This window comes from Dipteris shenzhenensis, chromosome 26 (assembly GCF_047967505.1).
Source record: "Dipteris shenzhenensis isolate YYH24624 ecotype China chromosome 26, Dip_SZ_1.0, whole genome shotgun sequence".
Taxonomy (NCBI): Eukaryota; Viridiplantae; Streptophyta; class Polypodiopsida; order Gleicheniales; family Dipteridaceae; genus Dipteris; species Dipteris shenzhenensis.
Window position 1 is genome coordinate 48,160,169 of NC_141621.1, and position 16,610 is coordinate 48,176,778.

General features: G+C 39.4%; 1 protein-coding gene across 2 annotated transcripts; it reads left to right on the forward strand.

Annotated features, from left to right (window-relative positions):
- The first annotated feature begins 1,025 nt into the window (after positions 1-1,025).
- LOC147885199 (thiamine phosphate phosphatase-like protein) lies at positions 1,026-2,482 on the forward strand. 2 transcript variants are annotated; one of them, XM_087397788.1, is made up of 5 exons: positions 1,026-1,200; positions 1,310-1,431; positions 1,514-1,709; positions 1,852-1,985; positions 2,072-2,482. In XM_087397788.1, exons 1-5 carry the CDS (start codon positions 1,063-1,065, stop codon positions 2,199-2,201), a joined length of 720 nt encoding a protein of 239 aa, XP_087253914.1. In that variant the 5' UTR covers positions 1,026-1,062; the 3' UTR covers positions 2,202-2,482. The 2 variants fall into 2 exon arrangements, with proteins under 2 accessions (XP_087253914.1, XP_087253916.1); XM_087397790.1 differs by having other exon boundaries at positions 1,865-1,985; positions 2,072-2,212.
- The last annotated feature ends 14,128 nt before the right edge of the window (positions 2,483-16,610 follow it).

Here is a 16,610-nt window from a genome sequence, read left to right on the forward strand (position 1 = left end):
CATTAGGGAAGCTATGCAAGAATCGGCCACACAAGTAATTCCCAACACAACGAAAGTCCCACAAGAACCTTCCAATGTGAACAACGAATTATTCCATCCTCCCTGACAACTTTCTCAGCTGAAACTTGGGCTCAAAAAAGCAAAAGATCTCTAAGACATTGCAATCCTACTCAGATTTGATACATTAAACATATATCACTTTATTACGATGAGTGTCATAGAAGTGATACATGTGGGAGATTGATTCGTTCAATGGTGCAACACTAACAACAAGAAACATGCCAACAGTAATCCATAAGAACCTACTCCTAAAAATGGAGTTGCTCTCCAAGAACCTGCTGTATTTTTCTTTTCTTTCAGTTGTAGCTTAGAAGCCTTTCCTAGAATCCCCCTTCTATTAACCTCTTTAGCCACAGTCCTCATTTTAGGGGTTTGTATGGTGTGTTATCAAACTCCTCTCGATTTGATGACTCAGACAAATAAAACTCCAGATGGTGCCACAACCTTATTGGGCTCAAATACTTCCAAGCAAAGCCCTCAATGAAATATCATCCATTAAATGGATTTTAAAGGAACTTCAATACAGAGAAGCAAGAGAAAATGTCATGCACAACTCCAGACATTCAAACATGGCATGTCAAAGACATAGTCTGATAATAATCCATTAGAAGTCCCACTCAAAACAAATATGGGACTTAAAAGGAGCATGAGAATGCACTTTACTTACTCTGCTAACACTAATACTACTAAAATCTTACATCAATCCCATTTGTGATGTTTACGTACATGATTGTTTGATCGTCTTTTGTAATGTTTTTGTTGCCTTTTGTCGCACCTAAGGAGAAGAGAGAAGAGAGAGAGAGGGGGCCTTGCGTTGAAATAGAAAGAGAGAGAGAGAAAATCAGAGGGGCACAAACAATGGATTAGAAATTATTTTAGCTTACCACTCGAGTGGGAGGCCAAAAACTAACATTTGTGTGTGTGTTAACGAGTGAAGGGAGGACTTGGGTCGAGCAAGACTTTTCCTCGCGTGCTATTGCTAAGTAGGGGTTGGAGATCAACATGGAATCTACCCTGGTCGTTTTCGACTTTGATCACAGCCTCATCGATTGTAATAGCGATCCCTGGGTTGTCGATCATCTAGGCGTTTCGGAAATGATGCAGTCCCTGCGTCGGTCGCTTCCCTGGACCGATCTGATGGTCGGACCATTCCTCTCTCGAATAGGTCGCTTTCGAATGCTGCATCGAGATTCTTAACTCAGAAGGGCTTTTCTTTTAGCTTTCCGACGCTTGTGCTGTCCCTCTGCAGGACAGGATGATGACTGAAATACATGCTCGCGGGAATACGATATCGGATATAGAAGTCATCTTGAAGAAGATTCCCGTCCAACCGGAGATGATCAGAGCGGTCAAGTGGGCACATTCTGGGGGGTAGGCTTCAAAGTATGTAATTACAGTCCAAGAGAGCAGATTACAGCACTTCTTCGTTTCTTAAGGATTGTATCACTGGCAGATGTGAACTACGTGTCATCAGCGATGCCAACCTTTTCTTTATAAGGACTGTGCTTGCAGCGCATGATCTCGAAAAGTACTTCACTGAGATTCACAGCAATCCAGCGTATATTGATGAACAAGGAACTCTTCGTATCCATCCATATCAATCACAGCCCCACCATTCTTGCCCTCTTTGTCCTCCCAACATGTGCAAAGTAAGATGCTCTGCAACATTTAGTGTTCCGCAACTTCATCATTTATTTTTAATGATCTTGGTTTGTAGGGGATGATTTTAGATGGCATACGGGCAACGGCCCATTAGGGGCATGGTTCCTATCTAATGATCTTGGTTTGTAGGGAATGATTTTAGATAGCATACGGGCAACAGCCCAATCAGGAAGAAGGCGCACTGTTTATATTGGGGATGGGAATGGCGATTACTGTCCGTCTTTGAGATTGCATGAAGGTGATCATGTGCTTGCAAGGCAAGGGTAGGCTTCATAATTTGGACGGCGAGTGATTTCTGATATCAGTGTAAACCAGAAATAACTGACCTCGTTCTTACTTCTTTTTCTAGATATCCCCTTTGGAAGCTTCTCCAAGAATATTCTAAGCCAATTGAAGCGGAAGTCCATGGATGGAGCTCTGCCCAGGATGTGGAGGACTATCTTTTGAAATTCTTTAACTCTAGAAGACTGTTCTCCTAAACTGAGGATTGCTATGTTACTTTAGGACGAACTGCTAATTTTGTCTTTCAGAAAGGTCGTTATATTAAGACCACCAAAATAGCTATTTTTCAAAAGCATATTTGCAGTCGTGCGTCCTAATAGTGCTTACATTTTCTAGTTTTGGAAGAAATCCAGTTTGCCACAACTTCTTACATGGATTGCCTGTTTCACGTAAGCGTAAGATTTATGAGATGTCAAGCTATTTTCTCCGCTTTGAGTTATATTTTCCACCTCCAGATTGCTGACAGAAAGTACTTACGAAGATTTACGTATAAATGGATGTTCTATGTATGCTTGAGAACATTTGTTTCTACTATGGCGTACACCCACCTTTGGGTGCTGATGACATTGGTGGGCGTTATGGAGTTTATGGTTTTCAACCTTAGATTGAAACTGCACTATTTGGATTCATTTTCTTGTCTTATGCTTTAACCAGCCAAAATTGCAAATGCTGAATCAGATCTTGGAATTAAAGTTTTACACAATATCATATGAGTGGTAGCTTGTTTCTCTAGTACATACTGCCTAAGAGTTCCCTTAGTCCAGCAATGTACTTGTTTGTGTTCTTAATATGACATCTCATTGATGAGGACTGCTTTCTCGGAGATATACTATGTGAAAATGCATTGCTTCACCTTTCTTTAATATGGCTTTCACTCATGAGGAGTGGGCTTTTGCAAAATACTCTGTGACGAAAGAGTGGTCTATTATATTGATCAGCTAGTCTGTGGTAGAAGTGTGATGCAAGCATAGCTTTCAAGACCGTATTGTCCTTGTAAGTTAGTAAGGGTCCTAGGATTTCTAAAGTACTAGTAACAAGTTGCAACGGCAACTTGGACGGAAGATTATATGCGCAGTAATTCTCTTTTATGGCCTTGGAGGTCTATCTAGTAATTCTCTTATATGGCCTTGGATCCTTTCAGCATTACAGCATTAGTGATACATGACTTTAACTTTGCTGTGAATATAACTTTGCTGTGAATACTTTGTAAGGTGAACAGCAAAGTCCTAGGCCCCACATTATTTCTACAAATAAAATTTAGATATAACTTTTCTCATAAATAAAAAGTAAATTAGTCAAAATATAGTAGGATTTAGAACATTGGAAGGTGTGCATTCCAACGTTGTTCCATGTTGTATTTCAATCCTTATTGCTTGGAGGTGACAATCTTAGTGAGGTTTAGACATACATACATAGAATTTATTTTGGTCCCAACTTGAGTTCCCATCTCAGAATTCTTATGGCATTTCTAGAAGCCTTAAAAGTAGGACATGGGAATCCTTAAAAAACTATTGCTTGCTATCTTCAACCTCAATGTTGGTCTTGGAAAGTTTCTAAGGGAAGCTTCAATGTTTTTGGAGCCTAGTCCCTAGAAGCACCTCAATGGTATTTTTTTTTCATGACCTTTTAAATACTTGTGTTCTTACCATCGAGTAAAGAATGAAGTTATAGAAACTAGGCAAGCTTATTATTCTAAATTTGTATGATTGGACATATTCTAGTCTTTACAAAGGTATATATATATATATAAGCTTATTATTAATGGATTCAAGAGGGTTTTATTGATGGGTAGTTGTGGGGGATAGTGAGGATCCATGGAGGATTATTTTTGATTGGTATGAAAACTTGGAAGTGGGTGACAAAGGCATCTTTTCCCCTACCCTTGAAAGAAGAAAAGAGAACGAGATGACGGTCTGATTCTCGGCACTTTGGAGAGAGAGAGAGAGAGAGAGGTATTCTTTGTAGCTTCACATGTAAACTCGAATTCAAATCTTCATTAATAAAATTGAACATTGACTCGGTCAACAAATGCAACACTACATTAGCACAATTAAAATAAAAAGCATACAAAGCTTAAGCATAAAAGCTCTACAAAAGTATGAATACAAGCAAAAAAAAGAGAGCATAAAGCGACGATGAAGTATAGCATTGCATGAGCAAAATAGAAATTTAGAAGAGTAGTTTATCATCAAAGAGCAAAATGTAACAGGGTAGCACTTCACCAAAGAAAGCTCAAATTAATACTATACCCATAAGGCTTCCTCAAATTTAAAAATAAATCTTAGTGTACATTACTTCTAAAAAAGTTTGTTGAGTGTAGTAATGCACACTAAAATGTGATCAAAGGAGTGTGGTGTCATTTAATAAATTACTTGGAAAAAAAACCAAAATATAGCATTAAAAGTCTTATATATTATCCCAACTTCATTTGGTATTGTGGGTTGTGATTACTAGGAACATGTTATTGAGTTAGATAGTTAGCCTTTCTTTGAAAAGGTGAGTGGGTTCAAAGTTAATGGGTTATAGCTCCTTGGAGTATCCCCCATTGTCATCAACTACAAACCTTGATCTATAGGCATTTAGGGTTGAGACCATTCAGAACCTACTTGTGAATATAGCAAAGGAGATCCTTCCACAAGTTCGATAGACATTGTTACTTCTACTGGTCAGGCCTCCATTGGTGACAAATGAACACAACAATCCCCCATTTTGTACCCATTGGGCAATAGTATATTGTTAAACCCAAGATTAGTTGTGGAGAAAAGAGGACAGGTGAAATTTTTACAGAAACCTTAGAGGATTCTTCATTCTTTCAAAACTATGGTTGTAAGACCTATTTGGATTTTCTTATTCGGATTTCTATTCAGATCATATTATTCGTGTTTTTGTTCAAATCATCACAATGTGATTAGGAAAACTCCGTTGATTATGTAGCTCTTGTATCATGTTGTGATGATTTCGAGACCTCTGTAGAGTTTTCTTATTCTCTTTTTCTACTGTGATTAGGAACCCTCCCTCCGTCAATTCTAGAACCCCCTTACGGGCGTGGTGATGATTTCGAGGCCTATGGCAATTTTTTAATTCTCTTTTTATTTCAGATCGTCATAACACGATTAGGGCCCCTCCTCCGATTCCAAAACTCCCTTATCATGTTGTGATTGTTATAGACCTTCTTTATAATTAGAGCTCATCAATCCTTTAATTCCTTTAAGGCATTGCCAATCAAGTCATGGGCTTTATCCCCATTAGCCTTTAACAAGTCAATTCTTAACTTTATTTTGTCTCCTTCAAGAGGCTAAGGGCATATGTGAAGCCCTTCAAATGTCTTTAATATCAACTATGTTATCATAAAAAATGATTTAGAAGATTAGAAACACTAGCCTTATATAACAAAGAAGCATGATTACCAAAAGGTTAAGGGGAATGTTAGTCGTAGCACTTCCTCTAGGTCTATATTAATAGTTTGGGAGGTTGAAGAATACCATTTAAACTTTCAAAAAACCCACTAACAAACATACGACACCTTTTCCTCGATGATTTAGATAAGTGGTTGTAAATGAAATGCCTTCACAAAAGTGATCGATTTCTTTATCATCTTTTGCACAATCAGGTTTCAACAAAAACTGGAAGTCACTAAAAATGATTATAATAAGGTAAAGTGAGATGCGAGCATGTATCAATGAACCTTTGAAGTCATTAAATAAGCTAAAGTGAGATGCAAGCATCAAAGAGTTTAAATTTCACAAATTGTTAATGGAACAAATACAGACATGGCCCTTTCCTATAAAGCAAGACTTCTCTTTGTCTTCTCTAGCATCTTTTTTAGTTATTTTGTTTTATTTGAATATCCATTATACTAATCCCCAAAGGACAAGGATATTGAAGTGGCGGATAAGAGACAAGAGTGCACAACCCACAACAAGAATATATATATATCTTACCCCTTAGGGTTAGGGTTAGGTTTTTCAAAGAACTATGTGATTGAGCACAGTGACTACACACTGGAAGAATGTACATGATTACAACTTAACCATCATTTCTCCCCTCTGTGTAAAAAAAATTGAAGTTCGTGAGGGAAACTGATCTATTGGAGACATTAGCAACTGTTTGTCCTTCTCTTTATCTAATAAAGCCTCAATGAAATGGCTAAAGAGGCATGTGTGTCCATATTGTTGATGCCAAGTAATTGCACTTTGGTTTTATTATATACGAAATACAAAATCAATAATACTAACATTTTAACTAATAGGGGCCCCCAGTTTGTGAAAAATGGTATTAGAGCATGAAAGATGAGGGAGGGGGGAGAGGAAGGGATAAATTGTCGGGAGGGATTTTGTGCCACATGGCCTTCTAGACTTCTCTGCACCAGCCTCTGCCTGCGTATAAATCGATGCCTCCATCAGTGGTTCCTTGCGCAATTTGTGTCTGTCTCCCCTCCCTCGATTGCCTTCCCTGGCTTGAACTTATGTGCAAGCCTCCCACTATGGAGGCTACCTTCCATCCCAGCTGCCTTCCCTAGCTCTCTCGATTGCCTTTCCTCCCTCTACCTTCATTTGTCTCGCCATCTGCTCCCCAATATACTATAACGGAATGCAAGCTGCCAATAATAGAACAAATGCTCAATCATTGAAAGGAAAGAAATACCTCCTGTGATACCCAACAGAATCGAAACACAAAATTTTGAACATGTTTCAACCAATCCCACGGAAATCTGAGATTCCAATGTAGGCTGTGAGTGGAGCAAAGAGTACAATTGGAAATTTTAGTCTTTTGATCCAAATTGCTCGATTCCATTTTTTATCAAATGCATTCGCAGAACGTTGATACAATTGAGGCACAAAATTATGAATCCAATGCGAAAAATCCCATGAGAATCTGATGCGGGAACACCCAGATATGGAATTTTTCAAATTAGTAGAGCCTAGTAGATTAGCGCTCCATAGCTAAACCTTCAAAAACATATAGCATGGAAAAACATATAGGTAATTATGTGTCCATAGCTAAACCTTCAAAAAGCATCCCCTAGTACCCTAACCACATTTGGAGAGGTTTTTGTGAATAAAAGTATCACTTTGTAGTAGTTTTTCCTTAGGGTCTCATGCAAGCAAGAATCTATAATGAGAAATAGTTTAACATGAATACAACAGAAATTAAATTTCATAACATCCTTATTTATGAGTTTGCAACTGACCTAAAATAAAAAGATTAAGGAAGCTACCTAGGAATCCCCACTTCGCGTCACCTTTGGGATAATTCTTGAATTTGAATAGGTACTCAACATATATATTCCTTATTTATGTGGCAATATTTTGAGATCCATGATGCATCCTACTCCAAACATTTCTCCTTGATTGTTTAGCCTCTTTTTATATAGGATGCACGGATAAAGGTCCCTCAAATAGTTTCAAGGAGCCAATATGGAATGCATTATTTTTTAATTCCATGGAGTTTATGTTGAAGATGACTAATCTTTTGGATAATTTTCCATGGTCCATAAAATCTTGGTGCCATTTTGATAAAGGCATTTCTCAATAATCTTTAATCTTCTCTTAAATTCTTAAAAGGTCATTATAGTTGTCTTTGCAACCATTTGTTTCCTTTTTCTTATTCGCTTGCTCAATATATTTCTTTTGAGAAAGTGTAATGCCTTTATAATTTCTGGTGAATCTATTGACAACATGAAAGTCAAAGCTCTTTAAATAATGGTTTGACATCTCATTCCTTCATGCATGTATAATGGAAGTCTTTAGCAAATGTACTATAGTTGCATTTTGTGGGCTTAAATTCCAAACTCTCATATGCAATGGTATACCCACCTGCATTCACTACTATCCTATCCCAAATGCACTTACATCACTTACAACTACAAAGAATGGACTTGTACAGTTTGATAGTTCTAACGCTTGTGTAAGAGTTTCTTTTAAATTTTCAAAAGATTTGTATTGATTTTTAGTCCAATGTCAATGCCTTGGTCTTGTAATAAGTTCTATCAAAGCATGACTTGAGTGCAAATTCTCAACAAGTTTTCTCTAGCATCTACATGGCCCTAAAAATTATCCAAGTTCATGAATATATTGGGGTTTTTGGGTCTGAGCCAATTGATAATGCATTTTATTTTCTCTAGATCCACTCAAATTCCATAAATAGATGTGATATGCCACACATTTGGTTTGTCTTGGAAAAAATTATTCTTTTCAAGATTTAGTTATGAACGATTTTCCTTCAAGAGTGGAAATAATAATTCTGGATATTTAGTTATGACCGATTTTCCTTCAAGAGTGGAAATAATAATTCTGGATATTGTTTGTTGCATTTGTTTGTATCTTTACAAAGGCCTATATCCAACTACATAGTATCAAAAGAATTTGGAACATTAGGTAGCCTAAAGGAAAGAAATTTATAGTGGCCTAATTGGATTCTAAAAAAAGTCTATCAAAGTCTTTCTTATTGGCTTGAACATGATGTTTTTTTGTTTTGGGGGGGGGGGGGGGGGATTTTAGGTTTATAGTATTTAAAAAAATCTATGTTTACAAAAAGGATTTATCTAACCCATGCATGCTTTCATGCTGCATTGGAATCCCATCGGAATACCCATGGAAATGCTCAGGAATCTAAAAATGTCTCCCTCCTATATGATCCTCCAAGTGGATCATTCCTTGTGCCATGGATATTAGTTTTACTGTGTTTATCTTTGAAATTGAGGCTTTAAAAAAATTGTTACGGCAGTCCATAGTGTTCTCTATTGATAGCAAGTCATTATGGGGTGTCAAATTAGTATCATTAGCAAATTGCTGGATGATAATTCGTTTTCCCGAAGCGATTCTATCCATCTTGTATCCAGACCTACATCTTGTCCTTAAGTCTTGAGACTAAGGCTTTAGCAAAAAATTTATAGCAGGTATTTAGCATCATAATGGGTCTCTAAGTTGCATAGTTCTGCCTTGTCCCCCCCCCTTGGGTATAAATTTGAGGGAACACCAAAGCCAATTAAGGTTTCATCATCCAAAAACAACTTTGAAAGACTAGCATGAATAATAATACATATCATAGCATTAAGAATAGTCAATGCAACTACCTATGTCCAAAGCATCTCTTACTCTTCATTCACATCCCAACATGGTATCAAAGGCTTGTTGCCAAAAGTTCTCATAGTCTACATCGATGTGCTAAATGAAGGAGTTCCTCAAAAATTGAGGAAGCTTAGTGTTTGGTTAAGTACCAAAGCTCATGAATCATTAAAGTTTCTCAAGATGGATAATTGATTGCCTCCATCCCCAAATTTAGGGGGATCAAATAGTTTGATAGGTCTAACCACCCACTTTAGAAGATGAAGGTATGGAGTGACCTTGTTGCTAGAGGAGTGTGGAAAATCACCACTAAAATAAAGTTGAGATGCAAGGACAGTGCCCATTGTAGAATATCCAATTGTGCAATGCAAGATTAGGTAATATGGGATGCTAGATGCCCTAGTGATCACCATAGGGACTACTATAAATGCTAGCCCAAACCTCAAAATCAATCTTTACAACATGAAATGGACAATGTAGGAACACATCAAAGAGGTGAAACTCATTAGAGGTCCGTGCTTGGTAGATGGACGAAAAAACAAAATTGCCTTACTAGATTGGCATTGGGCATGCTTCCTTGGAGCTACAAAGGGTTCATGATGGCCATGATCATGAAAGACATCGACACTAGTTATGGTCAAAGAATTGATTCCCTTGCTCCTACAAGACGATGTATATGAGAAGAAACATGGTGGATATAGAGGACCTTTCTTGTGGAAAGAATCAACAAAGGCAAACCCACCAAGAGCAAGTTGGATAGAATTTAAGTTTTGAAAAGTTTTGATCTAACAAGGAGTACAAAACATGCTTCAATTGTGGCAAACCAATACATTTTGCTAGAAACTGTTGAAGCAAGAAAGTGGGTCCATGATTATCTCCTTGTCACTATTTGTGAGATAAAATTCCCTCTTGTTCTCAGGCCAAGTTTTCCATTTGAGCTCCCTTTGCACCATAACTAGCCCCATGGTTGGAGACTTATCTTAAAAGCTTGTTGGATATAATGATATTAGTATCGAATATGAGTGCATGCTTGAAACTCGCAAAGAACTTTATAGAGACACTACTTAGGGTTCCCTTTGATGGAAAAAAAACTTGGGCTTTGATGGCCACAAATGCTAACCAAAGTGCTCTCAAAGGTCACTACCTTTAGTGAAGCACGATCTATGGTTACATATTGCTACTAGTAGGGTTAAAGTGTGTTGAGAGTTCACGCTCAACATCATGTGATCATGTGTGCATAGCACCATCACGTGATCATATGTGCATAGCACTAACCTTATAGAGTGCTATAAAGGAAAGGGTTAGATCCCCTAACCCTAACCCTAAATGGGTTTGTATATATTCTATTTTTTCAACTAAATCTAGTGTACAGTTAGTCATTTGTGGTGTGCTCTCTAGCTGTGCCCTCTCTCCTCATCTTCACTCTTCTCCTCTCCCCTCTTCATATTTTGTCATGGTATCAGAGCTCCCTTGCCTTTCGCTGAGGCATTGTGATCCGTATGAGAGAGTGTGAGAGATTCAGAGATTGAGCGATCAAGTGTTCTCTTCCGTGAGAGAAAAATTCCATTCATTGAGAGTTCTTTGAGAGAATTTCCGTCGAATTCTTTTCATTCCATCGGTGAGAGTTTTCTAATTGAGAAAGAGAGATTTCAATTCATTTTGAGAGATTTCTGCCCATTCATTTTCCGAGAGAGAGAGAGAGAGAGAGGTATTTGTCTTGAGAGCTTTGTGAGAGTTTTGAGAGAAGGCTCCCTGCCTTTCTTGGTTTCAATGGAGAAATCAAAAGAGAGAGACCTTCTGAGACTCCTTTGAGAGGAGTTAGAGCCCTAACTCGAAGTCTCTCCTTGCCTCACGGATTAGGCAATATCAAAGTCTCTCCCAGGAGAGAGTATGGATCAAGGTAGCTTGTACACCTTTCAACAGCCGCTATCCATTGTTCTGTAGCTCCAACGACTACAAGTTTACTAAGAAAAATACTGTGGGTAGATGAAAGAGAAGACAATGGTCTAAAGTTGGCAACATCAAACAAGAACGGAGCAAAAGGCCGCAGTTTACCTCTGCCTTGCAACTATAGAAAACACCACAATGCCATAGCTTCCAAAGGCAACATCGACAAGCTTTGACTCGACAACCCGCGACCACTTTCTCCAACCATCTAATGCCTACAACTACTAAGGCTGTCTACACACGGCTCACTGCATCGCAGGCTCACGGGCCTTCTTCACCTAGGCCTCTGCTCCAGCGCAACCTTGCATGACCTCCAACAACCCTTGCCTTCTCTAGCCATCAACGAGCGGCTCGAGTCAACCATCTGAATGCAAGTCAATCACCAATCTCCTACGTGCACCAGCGCCCTCCAAGCACTCCCATGAGACATCAGCAGCTTTCTAAGGCTCCACGGCTCATAGTCCATGGCTCTATTAACGTGACAACCATCATGCAACGAGGCACAAGCATATACGGGTTCTCCAGGTAGCAACAACCATCGACACCATAGCTCCTCTGCCAACTAATGCTTCATGCTCAGTAGACTATTGCTCCATCAAACGACCTCTCCAACGAGCTCCAACATATTTCTCCAAAGCGACGCAACAGCCTACAACACTTCTGTCAATGGAATCTCTAGATTCCTGACAGAATCTCTAGATTTCGATCACCACACTACAAGGCGACATGTGGCCCGTGTGCCACATCACCTTATCTGCCAGGTGGTAGATAAGGCTGTCTCTCCTATTGACACATGGCACAACTAGCTCAAGCCACATGGAACATCCTATCCACATGCCATGTCATCAGTGACCCAACATTCTACCACATCATCATAACCACGTCAATAGGCCACATCACCCTACCAGCTCATCAACCATGTCATCAGTGCCATGTCACCACTGCCACATCATCAGGGACACATCACCAATAGGGACACGTCACCACTGCCACATCATCAAGGACACATCATCACTACCATGTCATCAGTGTAATGTCACATGTGCCACATCATCACTACCATGTCATCATTGCCATATCATCTGCTGACATCATCAGTAGTGCCACCTCAACTGTCCAGTCAGCACTGACCCTTGCAGACACACTTACCTCTTCACAGTCACTACATGTGACCACTCCTGCCACCTCAGCACAAGGCTCCACTGGCATACCTCTTGCTAGGCATAGTGCCACATCATCATTGCATGTGACCCACAGTGACACATCATCATTGAGCACCATTTGCACTCCTCGACCTAGATCAAGTCATATCTCTTGATCCAGGAAGAATTTGAGGGCGCTCCAAAAAGGAAAGTCGCTCATTTTTTTGTGCTCTATGCGCTCGTCACATCACGCACAATTTTGGTGCAAGTTATACTCACATTTGAGCCTCGATGTCAAAACCACTTCCTTCATGCACATTTGCCTCTACATCGATGCATCTGACCCAGCACTCGAAAAGAACAAAAGAAAAAGAATTATTTGTTGTTCTTTCATCGATCGACGGTTGGCATAGATCTAGATCAGAGTAGACTAGATCGCCAAAGAGGGGACGCTTTGAATTTTCCCAAGTTGCCAATCTAAGCCATGCCTGAAATTCTCGACTAGTACCTACTCAGAGTCAGTCCATACGCTCACATACGGTTTCACATCATTACATTACCTAAAACCTTACGTTCGTCAATCCAGTGAGCAAACTTCAGAGAGTACAGAGGCATTGCAGATTGTTCAGTGGGCAGATAGCACTTGATTTCACACACACATGCCACCATTATAAATCCTATTTGGCTATCTCACGGCATCGTACACATCATTTCAGCCTTGTAAAGCCTCTTGGCTATTCCCAGCATCATTGCAACAAGCCTTGTAATACAGATCAGATTTTATATATTGCAGTTCTATCTTCACCGACGGTTCAGAGTTTTCACTTAGCATAGTCAATGTATTTGCAGTTGATTCATACAGAGATTTTCACGACACTTTTAAGTACATTTCTTGCACCATGTCTACAACTAGCAACCTCAATCTAGAGGCATCTGCTAAGTTAGACAACTCCAATTATGGTACATGGAAATACCGAATGGAGACCATTCTTTTACTTCAGGACAAATGGTAGTATGTCGATGGGTCTACACCTAGACCATTGGCTGATCTAGCCACAAGTAGCTCTACTCCATCTGTTGTCACAGCACCAGCAACGGGATCTACATCTACACAAATAGTTTCCATACCAGTAGCAGATCCTGCCATTGCCTGAGCTTAGGCAGAATGGGATAAGAAAGACAAGTACGCCTATCATCTGATCAAGCAGAATGTGCAAGATGTCATGCTAGGACAGCTCAACACAGTCAAGACATTGAAAGAAGCATGGGATATGTTCGCAGCTCTCTACGAGTCCAAGATCACATCCAGGATTCTCACCTTGAGAAACCAAATAAACCAGAGTTTTTGCAACAGCAGTGAAACCAGTCATGCTTATGTACTACTCCGCATAAAGACTACAACAATCAACTTGCAGCAGTAGGCTTGCAGCAGTAGGAGAGACTATGAACCTCGCAGAAATGGTTCAAGTAATCATAAATCGACTAGGAGAGGGATACGAGAATCTAGTCCAAAGTATTGCCATCCAACGGTAAATTCCGACACTAGAAGAACTTCAGTCAGTCCTACTTGGTAAAGAACTTAGGACTCAGGCCATCCAAGCAGGTAAAGGTCATTCTAATGATCAGGCATTCGCAGCTTCAGACAGAAGCAGAGGTAGAGGCAAAGGCAGATCATATCACAAAAGTGGTCATCATCAGCAACAAAATCAAATTCAGCATCAACATCAGCATCAGCATCACCCTCAGCAACATCAGAATCACAAAGAGGAAATCATTCCAACCGAGGAAGATTTCAAGGACAAGGAAATGCATCCACCAACATATCAAACATCCAATGCAACTACTATCACAAGTTTGGACACTATGAAAGAGATTGCTGCAAGAAGTAGTATGACCAAGGCGGTCAATCTAGTAGCAATCGAGGGAATTTTTGATGTAGAGGAAATCATCGTGGTGGACATTCTAGTCACAGTCATTTAACAAGTGAACATGGAAATATGTTTCTGCAAGCGAGGATATGCAATAGACTAATACAGTGTATCTAGACTCTGATTTCAATCCCAAAGAGGATTACAGGTATCAAGTCGACCAAGTGGAACAGGATCCTTGGTACATCAACAACGGTGCATCATCTCACATGACAAATCTTCAGGAATGGTCCACAGAAATGAAGCCATTAGAAGGACAAAAAATGTCATCTACACAATAGACAATACACTGAATCCAGTACAAGGGACAGCTGTTATCCCTATGAACAATTTCACTAGTACGAAAGAATTAGTGAAAGATGTGCTCTATGTTTCAAAGCTCAACAAGAACCTTTTGTTAGTAGGTCAAATGATAAAACACAACTACAGAGTCATCTTCGACGGTGATGAATGCACTATCAGAGACAAATCCAAAAGATGTCAACTAGTAGCAAAAGGTATCAAGGAAGGATGCTTATATAGAATGCTAGCTACTATACCAGATAAACATGCCATGTTAGCTCAATCGCAATAGATGCCACTACCTGCAAAATAGCACAAGAGAGATGGTCATGTCAACTTCAAGTACTTGTTAGATCTCAAGAATCAGAATATGGCAATTGGAATTCCGAAGCTTTAGTTTCTTGGAAAGGTTTGCGAAGCATGCTGCTTCGGCAAACAAAAGCGAACCAACTTTGTCAAAAGTACCTCTTGTGCATGAGGTATTCTTGATTTAATTCATACAGATGTATGGGGTTATGCCCAGACCCGCAGCATCAATGGTTCACTTTACTACTTGACTTTCATCGACGACTACAGCAGATATTGTTGGGTCTACTTTTTGAAAGAGAAGTCTAAAGTGTTTTCCAGATTTCAAGAATTCAAAGCCATGGTAGAAAACCAGACAAGCAGAAATATCATGATCATGAGGTCAGATACAAGAGGTGAATACATGTCTTCAGCATTCATGAACTTTTGCAGAAATCATGGGATACGAAGACAATTCACATGTGCAAATACTCCTCAGTAGAATGCAAGAGCTAAAAGGAAGATTGGGACTTTAGCAGACTAGTAGAATGCAAGAGCAATGGTTAGTGAAAAGCATCTTTCGAATTAGTATTGGGTAGAAGCAATAGCTACAGCAAACTACTTGCTTAATCAGCTTCCTACCGAACCGATACAAGGAATGACTCCTTGTGAAGCATTCACTAGACACAAGCCACACATTGGGCATCTCCACATATTTGGTTGCATAGCATATGCCCACATACATGATGATCATTGCAGAAAATTGGATGCAAAGTCACGCAAATGTATCATGGTTGGCTACAGTGAAGAAAGCAAAGCATACAAATTATATGATCCCATCAACCGCAAGGTCATTATCTCCAGAGATGTAATCTTTGATGAGGAATCAAAATGGAAAACCTCACCTACACAGGAGATAGAAGCATCAACTTCATAGTCATCTACAGAACAGGTTGATGAAGAAGAGCAAGAATTGCCAGCAACACCCCTAGCAAAGCCACAGCAGCTCAGACGGTCTACTAGGGAAAGCAGACCTCCAGCCAGATTGACATATGCTCAGAAAGGCAAAGCAATTCAAGTGGAAACCACCAACTATGCTCTTATGACTACCATCATGGCTACAAAAGAGCCAGTGTACTTCAAACATGCAGTAGACAAGATGCAGTAGACAAGCCAAAATGGCAACTGCTATGAATGAAGAAATGGATTCTTTGTATAAAATTAATACTTAGGAATTATGCAACCTTCCACCAGGAAAGAAGGCCATAGCAAACAAATGGGTATACAAAGTGAAGTACAATCCAGATGGAAGTATTTAGAGATACAAAGCCAAATTAGTTGCAAAAGGATTTGCACAACAATATGGTCAAGACTATGATGAGACATGCTCCAGTAGCAAAGATGGATTCCATACGGTTCTTGATATCACTAACAACACTCAACAGATGGAATGTATATCAGCTCAATGTCAAGAATGCATTTCTCAATGGTTATCTAGATGAGGAAGTCTACATGCAACAACCAGCAGGTTATGTTGAACCAGGAAAGGAGAATAAGGTTTGCCATCTCAAGAAAAGTCTCTAAGGCTTAAAGCAAGCACCCAGAAGTTGGTACAGCAGAATTGACAAGTATTTTACTGATCTAGGATACATGAAATCCAATGCATATCATACTCTCTACTACAAAGTTCAAGGGGAAGACATTACTATTGCACTTTTGTACGTAGATGATCTGATTGTGACAGGAAGCAAGGATAGCTTCATCAAAAAATTGAAACGAGACTTATCTACAGAGTTCGACATGAAAGATCTTGGACATATGCACTATTGTCTTGGAATTGAGTTCTGGAGAGATTCAGATAGCACATTCATGATTCAGCTCAAGTATGTTGACAGTCTCCTAAAGAAGTTTCATATGGCAGATTGCAAGATTGTAGCCACTCCCATGGAACAAAG